The sequence below is a fragment of the Saccostrea echinata genome, unplaced genomic scaffold (assembly GCF_033153115.1).
Source record: "Saccostrea echinata isolate AGI-Se365-2 ecotype Australia unplaced genomic scaffold, CSIRO_AGI_Sech_v1 ptg000018l, whole genome shotgun sequence".
In the NCBI taxonomy this organism is placed as follows: Eukaryota; Metazoa; Mollusca; class Bivalvia; order Ostreida; family Ostreidae; genus Saccostrea; species Saccostrea echinata.
Genome location: NW_026889767.1, coordinates 5,016,308 through 5,028,581, shown reverse-complemented (window position 1 = coordinate 5,028,581; position 12,274 = coordinate 5,016,308). Strand labels below are relative to the sequence as shown.

The 12,274-nt window shown below is 29.9% G+C and overlaps 1 protein-coding gene across 1 annotated transcript; it reads right to left on the bottom strand.

Moving 5' to 3' along the window:
* Positions 1-3,678: 3,678 nt before the first annotated feature.
* Positions 3,679-11,583, bottom strand: LOC133189503 (signal peptide, CUB and EGF-like domain-containing protein 2). Its single transcript, XM_061324857.1, has 5 exons — positions 11,281-11,583; positions 10,976-11,075; positions 7,748-7,841; positions 5,838-6,005; positions 3,679-3,860 (listed from the first exon to the last, which is right to left on the bottom strand). The coding sequence occupies exons 1-5, from the start codon at positions 11,520-11,522 to the stop codon at positions 3,847-3,849; spliced, it is 618 nt and encodes a 205-aa protein (XP_061180841.1). The 5' UTR covers positions 11,523-11,583; the 3' UTR covers positions 3,679-3,846.
* Positions 11,584-12,274: the final 691 nt, after the last annotated feature.

Below are 12,274 nucleotides of genomic sequence, written 5' to 3'. Positions count from 1 at the left end.
GGGTCATTTCGCGATAATAAGTACTCGCGTAAAATAGGGAATCTACAGTATTAAATAGAAGAAACCGTAATCTGAACTGTATATCATAATTTAAAATAAATCCAAGTACTCTAAACATTGTATTAGACCAAGATTAAGTAGTTAAAAACTTTATTTGCATGTATTTTCTCTATAAGAGTAAGCAAATGTTATTTTTCTTTATCATTACTTCATTGTTTTTTTTTTAAGATTTTTCCTGGATAAAAAAGGCATGCTCCCTTAATTAATAATGAATTAGTTAATTTCAAAATATCCCTCTTTATGCTATATAATTTTCTCAAAGTCCAAAAAACATTTTTCATCAGTGTATAGAGGGTCTTTAAAAAAAACAATAAATTAAATTCTAGGTGCATATCCTTTCTTTGGCTGCGCCATCCGTCCTGTGGATTTGAATGGAACAGCGGTAAACTGTAAATTTTTCACTGGCATGAGTCTTCTACCAGGCCTCTATTCTCCTAATACGGGGACGTTTATTGCGCCTCACTCTGGACTGTATGCATTTGTGTTAATCATCCATTTCCCGTGGAACACGGGAACGATTTCCATTCTTGTGAACTCATCCGCAAAAGTCCACATAGCATTAAGGAGTATTTACACGAGAAGTTATTGGTATGCATATAAGATTTACCCTGTTCTACATCTCAACGCTAGGGACCAAGTGTCTGTACAACTATCAGCTGCAGGCATTTGTAGAGCAACTATAGAATTTGGAGGTTGGCTTGTTATTTAAATTGCCAAAACTTAAGAAAGTGTGTTTTATCATTGTTTCTTGTTTTTGATATTTTTAGTTATTTTTTTTACATTGTAACATTAAAGTAAATCTATATTTACTTTTAGGGATTTAAATGTTTTCATGATTTCCAATGGATATTGATATTAACACAAAATGACAGTTCTAAGAGCATAATTGTAGGGAATGGATAAAAACAATGGCTTGATAGGAAACTTTCTAACAGTTATGTGTTACAATGTATGGCGAAACCTGTCTAAACTGCTTTTAAAAGTTACCCTTTTAAAAGGTATTTTAGAGTATACTTTTAAAAGGTATTTTATTATTGAAAATTATATCAAATAGAAACAAAATACTATGAACACGTTCAATTGAAAATTTTGATACACTCTACAAAAGTATTTTAAATAATTTCGCAGACATTATCGAAATTCTGAATGAAATAATTCTGCAATATTCTTGCGATGAAAGTTTCTTTAGAAAGAATTAAGGCCTATCTTTTACACTTGTTATTGTGACCTCAAAGTTCAGTACTCCTGCTTTACATTGACTGCACTCAATATTGGTTGTCCTTGATGTCAAATTAGTAACCTTTTTTGTCGTTCTTTTCTATTTTTAAGGCGTTTCAAGATACCGAGGACGTTTCTAAGAAAAAAAAGTTTCTCGTTGGTGAATTTATAGTTAAATAGTCAAACTGACATACGGGTGAAAACAAATCACAAATCAGATCTGACTGTTGAGGGGAGGTAACGAATGTAAATATTCTTGTTAATTTTAGTGACCAAGAAAGCATTTACCGGTATATGTGGTTTTAGCGATCACATATTCATAAGTTTGAACAACTGTAAATCTGAAAAAAGCAATATTTTCCCGAATTTTGGTTGAAATGGAACATTTAAGTCCGAGAAATGGAACAACCATATATTCAATTTGCGTTTTAATAATGAGGTAAATATAAGGTACGTACAGCAATGCAACAATGTTAACAAACTTTCAGATAAAAGGTAACTCCGATTCATTTGAATTTGAAAAAAGAAGTTTCTATTAGATTACACTTTCTTAAAATTGTAAAAAAAAAAATTATAAGTTCTCGTACATATGGACTATTTATAAAATTGTCAGACTGATGGAATTCATCTCCGCTAGAATAATGGAGTTTGGTCAAGGTGCAATCCTTGACAGCTGACATTGTTCATGCACCAATTGCAAGAACTGGGAAGTAAATTTATTCTTAGAATTCAAAAAAAAATCTTGTTAAGAATATATTGGAATTCTTTCTAAAAAGATATTCAAATACAACTTTGCCGGAATTAATTATATTTAAATGCAAGTATCCTCAAGAAGTGCCGATTCATATTCTTTCAAATTATGGCCACAGACAAGGGGGTCACAATTGAATAGTTTTTTTATGGATAGAGGCGAAAATCATTCTCCCAAGAACAACAGAGGCATCATTTGACAGTGACATTTGAAAAGTCCAAGCACAGTATGCATATGTTTTAAATAGATGAACAACATAAAACTCATATTTTCAACTTATAGTAATAAAACATGCAGCTTATTTCAAAGAAATTACTACAAAGCATTTAGGTCAATTTAATTTTTTTTCCTTATTGCAACAAACACATTTCATGATACATGTGATACATGACAAACGATATTTTTGATATGAACATTTTTGACAGCTGTATACACGTAACTACCCTAACAAAAAATATAATAGTAAGCTATAGTTAACTATAGTTTACAATACTTAACTATAGTGATAACTTTGACACTTTGATTTCCAAAGTGATCAATTGAAAACTTTGATTTACTATAGTGATCACTATGACACTATAGTGATCACTATGAAAACTTTGAAATACTATAGTGATCACCATGAAAACTTTGATTTACTAATGTGAAAACTTTGATTACCTATAGTGATAACTTTGATTTACTATAGTGATAACTTTGATTTACTATAGTGATAACTTTGATTTACTATAGTGATAACTTTGATTTACTATAGTGATAACTTTCAAAACTTTGAATTACTATAGTGTTCACTATGACACTATTATGATCACTTTGAAAACTTTGATTTACTATAGTGATAAATTTGAAATTTTGATTTACTATAGTTAACTATAGTAAACTATAGTTAACTAAAGTTCACTATAGTTCACAATAGTATTTCTTGTAAGGGGAAATATCTTGTGGCTTTAAGTTGTGGTAAGAGAGACAAACTTTCTCTTCTGAATAGGATGGATTGAAGCTGTTGAAATATTAATTATACTTAATGAAAAAAATGTATATCAATTAGCAATCAAATAAATCTATATCCTTAAAAGGCTTGACTAAATAACAATACATCAAATGTCCGAAAGTGAATTGAAAATATAGATAAGGGACTCCTCTTTATTATGCGAAATGTTACTGCATTCCTTTTTATTACGGTTATAACTATTTTCAACGTATAACAGACCAATAAATCTATCGTGGTATTTAAAAAAATGTTTCAATATTTCCCTTTTTTTAGCTAAACAACTAAATAATAATGAAAAATGAAAGAATGTCAGTACTTAGTGATTTGGATTTATCCAGGTTTAAAATTCACCTTTTCCTTCAAATGAGTTATTATTTGTGTCCCATGACCGAGGACATGCATTAATACATTTACATGTCCAAGAGAACGTTTTTGTTTGGGGTACCTTAATCAAAAAGCACGTGTTTTCTTACAAAAAATTATCCAGATGAGTAAATTTGGAATTTTTTACATGCATTTTCAGAAATTTACGAATGCAATTACAACAATCAATTTTTTTTCTTTAATTTAAAATACGACACCATTTATATTACAAAGTATACGAATTAAACCTGACAAAAGCATAAAAAGAATATGTCATCACACAAACTGTAAACGGAAATTGCAGGTCATTGCCTCAAGGACAGGATTTCCTGAGGCATTCTTTAATCTTTCAAAACACTTTGTTTTCATTCAATATCACTGTTTAGTTCTGTTTTACAACGTTTCACTGCATTTTTTAGATTTATGTCTCTTTCTCAGGAACAGAGTCAGCCTTCTCCGTCACTCAATCATGGTTCCCTGTAAATAGAGAAAAGCATAAAAGCCAAGTTAACGAGTATTCACATGTCAGATACTCCAGACTACATGTACGTACCTCTCATCAAACAAACCACAATACAATAGAAAAAAGAGGTCAATGGGCCACAATACTCATGTTAGAAGCTTTTGCTATGCTAAAATTTAAAAGATTTTTTAAAAACATTACCCCAGGGGCAAAATGGGGGTCAAACAAAAACTTAATCATGAAATGTGGAGATAACAAACAATATTCAAGCTCATAATTTCATTCAAACAATACAAACAAGGAGCTGAGCAAACACGGGCCTCTAAAACATCAGGTCACTGTGATCTACATGATGTTATTGACTTACCAAAAATTTGGAGTTTTTCTAAAAGTCCTTTGGAGTTTTTGATAATCCACATCTGATTTTCACTACTAGTAGAGTATATTGAATACAATAAACAGAAATTTCAAAATTAAGTGAAAATATATATTATTATGCAATCTTCAACTGTATGCTATGTATTTCAAATATGCAAACGTTTAATCGAAATAAACATACCTACATAAAAGACGTAACAAGTTTTTTTCTCATCACAGAGTAAAGTGCAGGGAACTAATTTTGATACATAAATCAGCATTAGCATAATCAAAATAATCATCAGCATCCAGCTAGCATTAGCATCAGCATTTAAAACTAAGGATAATGTCAGTGTCAGCATTGTCAGCAAAGAAAAAATAACAGTTCTAGCGTTGCTATTAATTCAGAATCAGGAATTTGCTGATTTTTTCTAGCAATAAAATAGAATTAGACGAAGAAGGTTGATTTATTAATTCCAAATATATAGATTATAATTATACGAGTATATCTTAATAGAAATTGTGTATATAAAACCTGTGAATTTCAACTATTTTCTTTCGCTAGCATGATGCTACGTCAGCTTGCATTGACCTAGTTTTGAAACATCAGGATAGATAAAAATAACTGGCATTACTAGCATTAAGTCAGCAAGCAAAATAAACATTAAAATCAAGCAATCCAAGGACTTTAACAAATAAGCATTGATATTGTAGCAGATTAGTTCCCAGCAGTGTACCTGTACAAATTAGACATTGTGATACGAGAGACATGTAAATAAGCATTGATATTGTAGCAGATTAGTTCCCAGCAGTGTACCTGTACAAATCAGACATTGTGATACGAGAGACATGTAAATAAGCATTGATATTGTAGCAGATTAGTTCCCAGCAGTGTACCTGTACAAATCAGACATTGTGATACGAGAGACATGTAAATAAGCATTGATATTGTAGCAGATTAGTTCCCAGCAGTGCACATGTACAAATCAGGCATTGTGATACGAGAGACATGTAAAATGTATTCTTATTGACGACAATTTCTGTTCAGTATTCCCTTCACTACTTATCTGTACTCATATACATTAGCACTTCCCAAAGACTATAGTGAAATCAATATACCAATATTTGAAGACATTTAAGAAATGAATTTAATTTTTGAAGATTCATGAGGACATGAACTATGACGCTTCATGATAAATATGCCGGCGTGAAGCGTTGTAGTTCATGTACCTCATGAATTTTCAAAAATTAAATTCATTTCTAATATTTACATTATTTTTCTGATGATTTGCCGCGAATAACGCCATTCAACTGTCATTTTTAAAGCAAAAAGTTTGCACTATAGTTTTGACATCAAGTAAGGTATTATGACGTAACAATGGAGATATTCATGCCCATTCATAGTAGTTCATGAGAAAATGAACTGTATTCTATTCTATAAAGAATCATAGGGGGAATTTATTGGAAATGTAAATATTTGGGGATATTGCATTTCATTTGAAGACATTTTGAGATATTGCATTTCATTTGGAGGTATTGGAGTTATGGAATTTCATGCAATGCAGCTCCATGTAAAAAGATAACGTTGCGATCTTGTTTAAAACACAATGTATGACACGATGATGAAAACTAACCCACACACTGGGATTCTGACGTTGAACCATCTGACAGAGTGTAAATATTTACAGGACCGGGACATGCTTTGCAGCTGGTCTGTCCTGTACTATTCTGATAGAAGTTTCTTGGACATTTCTTACACACATCCATTGTAGTGTCATGATATGTTCCTTCTTTACATGCCTCTGAAAAAGTTAAAATAAGTATGCATAAAACGTGTGATTGCATATAAAATCCTCTGTATTCAGGTTTTTTTCTACACAGTAAGTTGATTTGCAAGATATTTCATGTATGTAAGGATGCAGTTTATTCGTGTAGGGATAATGCATAGAGTCATAAAATAGATGCATCTAACATGATTTACATTTACCACAATATTCTTTTCTAAAAATGATAATCAAGCTTACGATGCATGTCAATATTCATATTTTTCAAAGTCGATGGACATAAATATGATGTTTCATTTAATTATCCTGTATGTTACAAAGTCCGTAGAAAAATATTATGCTTGTAAAGAACACAGATATTTAAAACAAGATTAGCTTCAACTTTGATATCGGAAATTCTGTTGCAATATTGTAGTTAATTATTTCATTGACATAAAAAAGAAACTTCATCAACTTTTATTTTTGAATTTATGTTTGCGATGGAAGAATAATTCTAAGCTTTGATCGAAGCAAAATTACATTATTGTCATCCTGTACAATATTGATTTGTAATATAATACTATACATTCCATTGTACAGAAATTTTTCTTCTGAAACAATTTAATACTTTATTTTAGACTAATTGATAATAAAGATTTAAGGTATGTCACTCGTGAAATAAGCTATATCAAGGATTTTTTGAGAAGTATATTTTAGATAAGTACTCATATAGCATGACTCAAAATTGCAAAGAAAATGGTTGGCAGTGTGCATCTTACTGAGCTACGGTACAAATAATTTGACCTTTTTGCACTTAAATTGTAACTCTTAGGTTAATCACTTTATTATCTATCATATTTTATCAGATGTAATTAGGCAATAAATATAATCTTATTTTGCGTAAATAGTCTGAATAATATTTATCATTGAACAAATCATGCAAATTAATGCGCATAAATTATTGTGTGACCTTTTTGCACTAAAAAGTATCATATTTGGGGTATAAAAAAATCTAAATAGGCAATAAAATATTTTCTTGTATCAAACTTTTTATGACTTAAGTGCTGATCGGTTGGAAGTATCATGTTGTTTAAAATAATGAAAGAAAAAGTTGGGGTCAGTGATGAAAATTTTGAGATATTGGTCAAAATGTGCGATTTTCAGGCAAAAAACGGTGTAAATTTTATCTTGACTTCTTTGATATATCTTCATTTCTTGGCAGAGTCTGTTGAATGAATGTGTAAAATTTGTTCTAAAAATATAGATTGAGACCTATATTTAATATTCCTAGCATATCATAACATAAAATATTCTCTTTAAGTAAAAATATGTGGGGCTAAAGTTCCAAGATATTAAATTTAACAAATATGTAGATTTGAAGAATTTTCTTCTAAATATTCTTCCACCACAAGAAATACTTTCTCATAAATCTTGCTTCTTTATGTATTTGTGAGCAGTTTTTTAATTGAATGTTGAATAATATGCATTGTTTAATTTAAACATGTTATAAAAATTGAATTGTAATAAATAGTTTTGAAGTTAAAGGTTCTGACTGAACTTTTCTAAAAAGCTGAAGAGTGACATACCTTAAGTTACATACAGATTTATGATAAAAGGAAATTTTAACAGCAAAATACAATTCTAAAAAATGCAGCTCATATTATTTTGAACAAAACACTGAAAATAATTCTTTTATTTTCAATCAAGACCAAAAATTATTCCCACAAATCATTATAAATGATGAGCCGAGCCAAATATGACATGAAATAATCTGTACGTACCACACATCTCATTGTTGTCATTAGGAATAGTCCCATTTGCACATGTTAATTTTTTCCCCACATATGTAGAATAAAGTAAATGTAATGGCATCACCTGTCAGTAAAAGAGAAACAAAATAGGTTTTTTTTTTCATTGAAGCAATTACACAATTCGAAATGAGCAACAAACACCATACTTAATAAGAATTTTCAAAATTTTAGTTAGCTTCTAACTTCTAACTTTGGTGTCTACACTATAAAGAAAAATTCGACCATAGCGAAGTTCTAAGGACCTGATAGCAGAATTTACTTCACTAAATCCATAATTCATTATATCTGTATAAGGAATAAATTACTACCAACCATGGGTAACTATACATTTCTGTTTAATGAAATTTTAATTCAAAATATTCTTAAGAAAAATGTATATTTACAGTTTTAAATTTTTTTGAATATTAGAAAATTCTTCATAGAAGTAAATTTTGCTATTTTTAACCTTTACGGGATAAAAGAAAACAATTCGCCACATTCATAAATATTTTATATCAGAGTTCGTTAACTTCGTAACATTTTAAAAGTTACATGTAAGAATGTTACCGAGGGCAGACCTGGAGTTATGGTTATGCGTAATTGTAATGTATTGTAATCATAACATTTTTCAAAGAAATTGAATCTTGTGTAGTGAATCCATCTTTTTTTTTACGTCAAGTAATTTGTAATATAATGCTTTACTCTCTTAAAAATGTCATAAATGGCAATAACTTTTCATAAACTTTTGAATTATATTTAATACTTTAATCTACTATAATTCTACTGAAATTGACAGAAATTTAAGTCACTGTCAGATGATTTTTATCAGTATTACATTCTCGAAATTAAAATCTCATCATACCTATATTTCTTTTTAAATTCTTTATTCAGTGTGATTTATAGACATCATAAATGCCTGTTTGAATTAAAAACTTTTTAAATTAATTGAAAATAGAAGGGAGCCAGGAAAAAATGTTCAAAACCATCAATGAGTTTCGAAGACAGACCCCCCAAAAAATTATATCAGTTCAGTTTATTGAGCTTTAACAAATTACCAATTTGCCATAAGTATTCATTTTACAATTCACAAAATTAATCCAGCTGAAATAAACTTGGTGGTTAAAATCGGTGTGATTTAGTAGAAGGTACAGAGAAAACTCGAAGCCTATGCCAACGTTAACATGATGTGTTCCCGTTTGCACACACTTGCTAATTAGATACAGTATATTAGGTGTGAACCATATTTTGATAACAATTAAAGTCTGCATTCTATCCTTGAAAAAATACAGGTACTTCCATGTAACCCAGGACAAAATGGCAGGGATTTACTTAGAATAACTTGTACTTTGCTGTTTATTGTAAAAAAAAAAAAGAAAAAAAAAGAAAGAAAGAAAAAATAGTGATTATTTATGTTTAAACCTAAAGTGATTATTTATGTTTTAACTTACCTATTTTTCATTTCATTTTATATTAAATAATGAATAATAATTTAAAGTTTTAATATTTTTCGTGTGGAGGATTGATTGATTAATTGTATGTTGTTTTACGTCCCGTTCAAGAATTTTTCACTCATACAGAGACGTCACCATATACTGGTGAAGGGCTTCAAGTTTAGACCTTTACTCGACACTGAGGGCTATTGAGCAGTAAGGGTTCTTTATCGTGCCAACGACTATCGGTTTTAAAGGTCCCATCCGAATGACCCGCAACTTTCACTTCAAAGTAAATTTTTAAATTTTTAGATGCTTCCTTTTGTGATTCTGACAAATAAATATCAATATAGTATTACTCATCTTATATTTTGAGCAAAAACTCTTTTTCGGAAATTGGAATATTTTCTTTGAAGTGCAAAAAACTGACGCTTTCCCATATAATCCTACAGTTAATTTACCTGTACATTGTATTTTGAGACGGTCCTTAAAAACACCCAGACAATAGATTTTCAATTAACTTGACATATATCCTAAAGTCAATGTAAATTACATATGATATAAAATTAAAAAGTTTTTCTATCGTAGTTTTCACACTATAAAACTCCAGTTGGCTCCCTTCAGAAAAAAAAATTGTAAATTTGCAATTTAAGGAGGCTCATTACACCATTCTTTGATGACGTACTACACAGAAAAATAAACCTCCATTGTTTCGCCCGTGTTCTCCTGGGGACGAATTGTACAGGTTCGCTTTGCTGATGATCTAAATCTTTAAAACCTCTTAAAAATAGACTACATGTGATGTTGTTAACAATGAGAACAAGGTAATGGATTCATTATAAATCACAAACGAAGAAGGGTTATTTTTAAGTAGAGACAAAAGAGAATGACAGTAAAATCTTTGCTACCCAAGTAGTGTATTATATCATAGCCAAAGAAGCAAGTTCTACCATTGACAATATGATCTACAAACCTCGTTGTAATAAATCATAATTGACTTGCGCTTTTAGAGTACTGTACTCTTGTTGGTTTGTTTGCTTGTCTTTATTTCCTCGAAATATGTATATTTAGAAATTTTAGCTTATTCTGAATCTGATATGTTCAACCGTTTCTGAGTGTTTTGAGTCAGGGGAATTTAGGAAAGATAACTCTTGCAAGTGGACTTTTTATTCCAATTATTTTTTTAAATTAGAATTTTCATTTCCTTAAAACATTTTTCATTCAATTTGTCACTTGTTATTCAATAATATATATTCCTTGTCTATGTACAACTCATTTTCCACATTATTCATGCAAAGATTAAGAAGATAATCACATTAATTCTATTTAAGGAGAAAATTATTTTTTCTAATAAAAATAATATTGAATATTATGAAGTGTTATAATATCACTTACATATCTTAAGATGATATCCATCACTTTACACTGAAATTTCTGCAATACTATCAATCAGAAACTTGAAATAAAACACTTAACCAAAATAAAAAAAAAAACATTAAAAATATTTTTAAAATATTTATCGTATCATAACCTCCATTTGGATATTTGAAATCTTCATATTAAGTGGTGCTGTAATGAAACCTAAAATAAACTGTGGGTGTAATGAGCCTCCTTAATTAATTATTTTTCTAAATGAAAGTATGGTAATGGTATTGTAATGGGAAAATTCTAAAGAAATTGTAATCTAATACAGCTACAATTGAAAGTTATTAATGTTTTGTACTGTGTACATGATGCTTTGAATAGCAGATTGTTTACGAACAAATGACATTATATGGACTTAATGTACCTGTGATGAATATTCTGTTTTCTGTGTGTGTATATCCTCTTGTAGAACGGTTTCAGTTCGTACTTTTTTTGCAGGCTCACTACTGTCTGTAACTATTGGACTAAAAGAACAGCATTATTTAACTATTTCAGTCAGTTTTACTGTTAATGTCAGTTATAATCAAAATCAAAACCTTACAGAATAAAACCCTCATTAAAGCATTCCTTACAAGTTCTAATATTAAAGTATTCTTTTTGTTTATAATACCCATATTTTCATAAAATGAACGCTGCCAGATTACAGTAGTTTATAAAATTTGTTCATACCTTACAACTGGGATCTCTACTTTAATATCGACATCAAAGCCATCCGCAGATCTTTTTTTACGGCTTGTTGTCTTGCATGCTTTTAAATCTACCTTTACAGACTGAAAACACTCACGGACGTTTACTTTGTTGCACATACTGGGATATTGCTTTGCTAATTCAATAAGCCGACTTATTACTTTTATCCTAACTTGTGCCAGGAACGCATTTTTGGCCTCTTCATCCGAACAATTCACACTCATTCTGTACTTAAGATTAAATGAATATCTCTGCTCCTTTGGTGGTACATATGTATCCGCTACATTTTCTGGAAAAAAAATCTGTATACATGTACTTGTGCTACAGAAAAGCAGTTTTAGAGTTTATTAAATAAAACCAGGGCTTAATATCTGTTGCAAACAGATACGTTAAAAGACCCTGTCGCAATTGAAAATTGACTATTCTCCATCTCCAATAAAGTAAAAATTCCCAAATTACAAGTAGATTGAAAATATCAGTGCATTTAACAAAGAAATCATTAATTCTGAGTTTATAATAGTTGGTGAACATGTAAATAAAGGAAAAGTCTATAATACTATTAACCGTCTTCATTCTACAGAAAAACATTGAAAAAAATATTAATTTTTCCAGATTTTACAGCTTTATTCAATTCAAAATTCATTGCATTGATATGAAATTATTATAGATCCCAGACTTGGGGTATTTTGCAGTTTTGTAGTGCAGATTCTTATCTTGAAGATGTTGCTAATACTTTTAACATTGTACAAAATACAAAGCAGAATGAACACATACTTTGATGTATAACGGGAAATGCATTATCCTCCGTTAGTATCTGTTGCTACGTGCGCATTAAAACAGACTTCGAAATTATTTCTTGATTTCTGATACGTTTGTACGAAAGCCTAGAAGGCTCATTCGAGATTCGAGTTTCGAAATACGAGATTCGAAATTCGAGTTTCGAGATTCAAGATCCAAACTAACCAATCAAAAGGCG

What these genes read in the sequence shown, in the direction of transcription:
- LOC133189503 (XM_061324857.1), bottom strand. Translation starts at nt 11,522, where the DNA reads ATGAGTGTGAATTGTTCGGATGAAGAGGCCAAAAATGCGTTCCTGGCA. An exon ending in GTAGAGATCCCAGTTGTAAG is followed by an intron (nt 11,076 to 11,280) that starts GTATGAACAAAT and finishes CTGTTCTTTTAG; the next exon opens with TCCAATAGTTACAGACAGTA. An exon ending in TGACAACAATGAGATGTGTG is followed by an intron (nt 6,006 to 7,747) that starts GTACGTACAGAT and finishes TAACTTTTTCAG; the next exon opens with AGGCATGTAAAGAAGGAACA.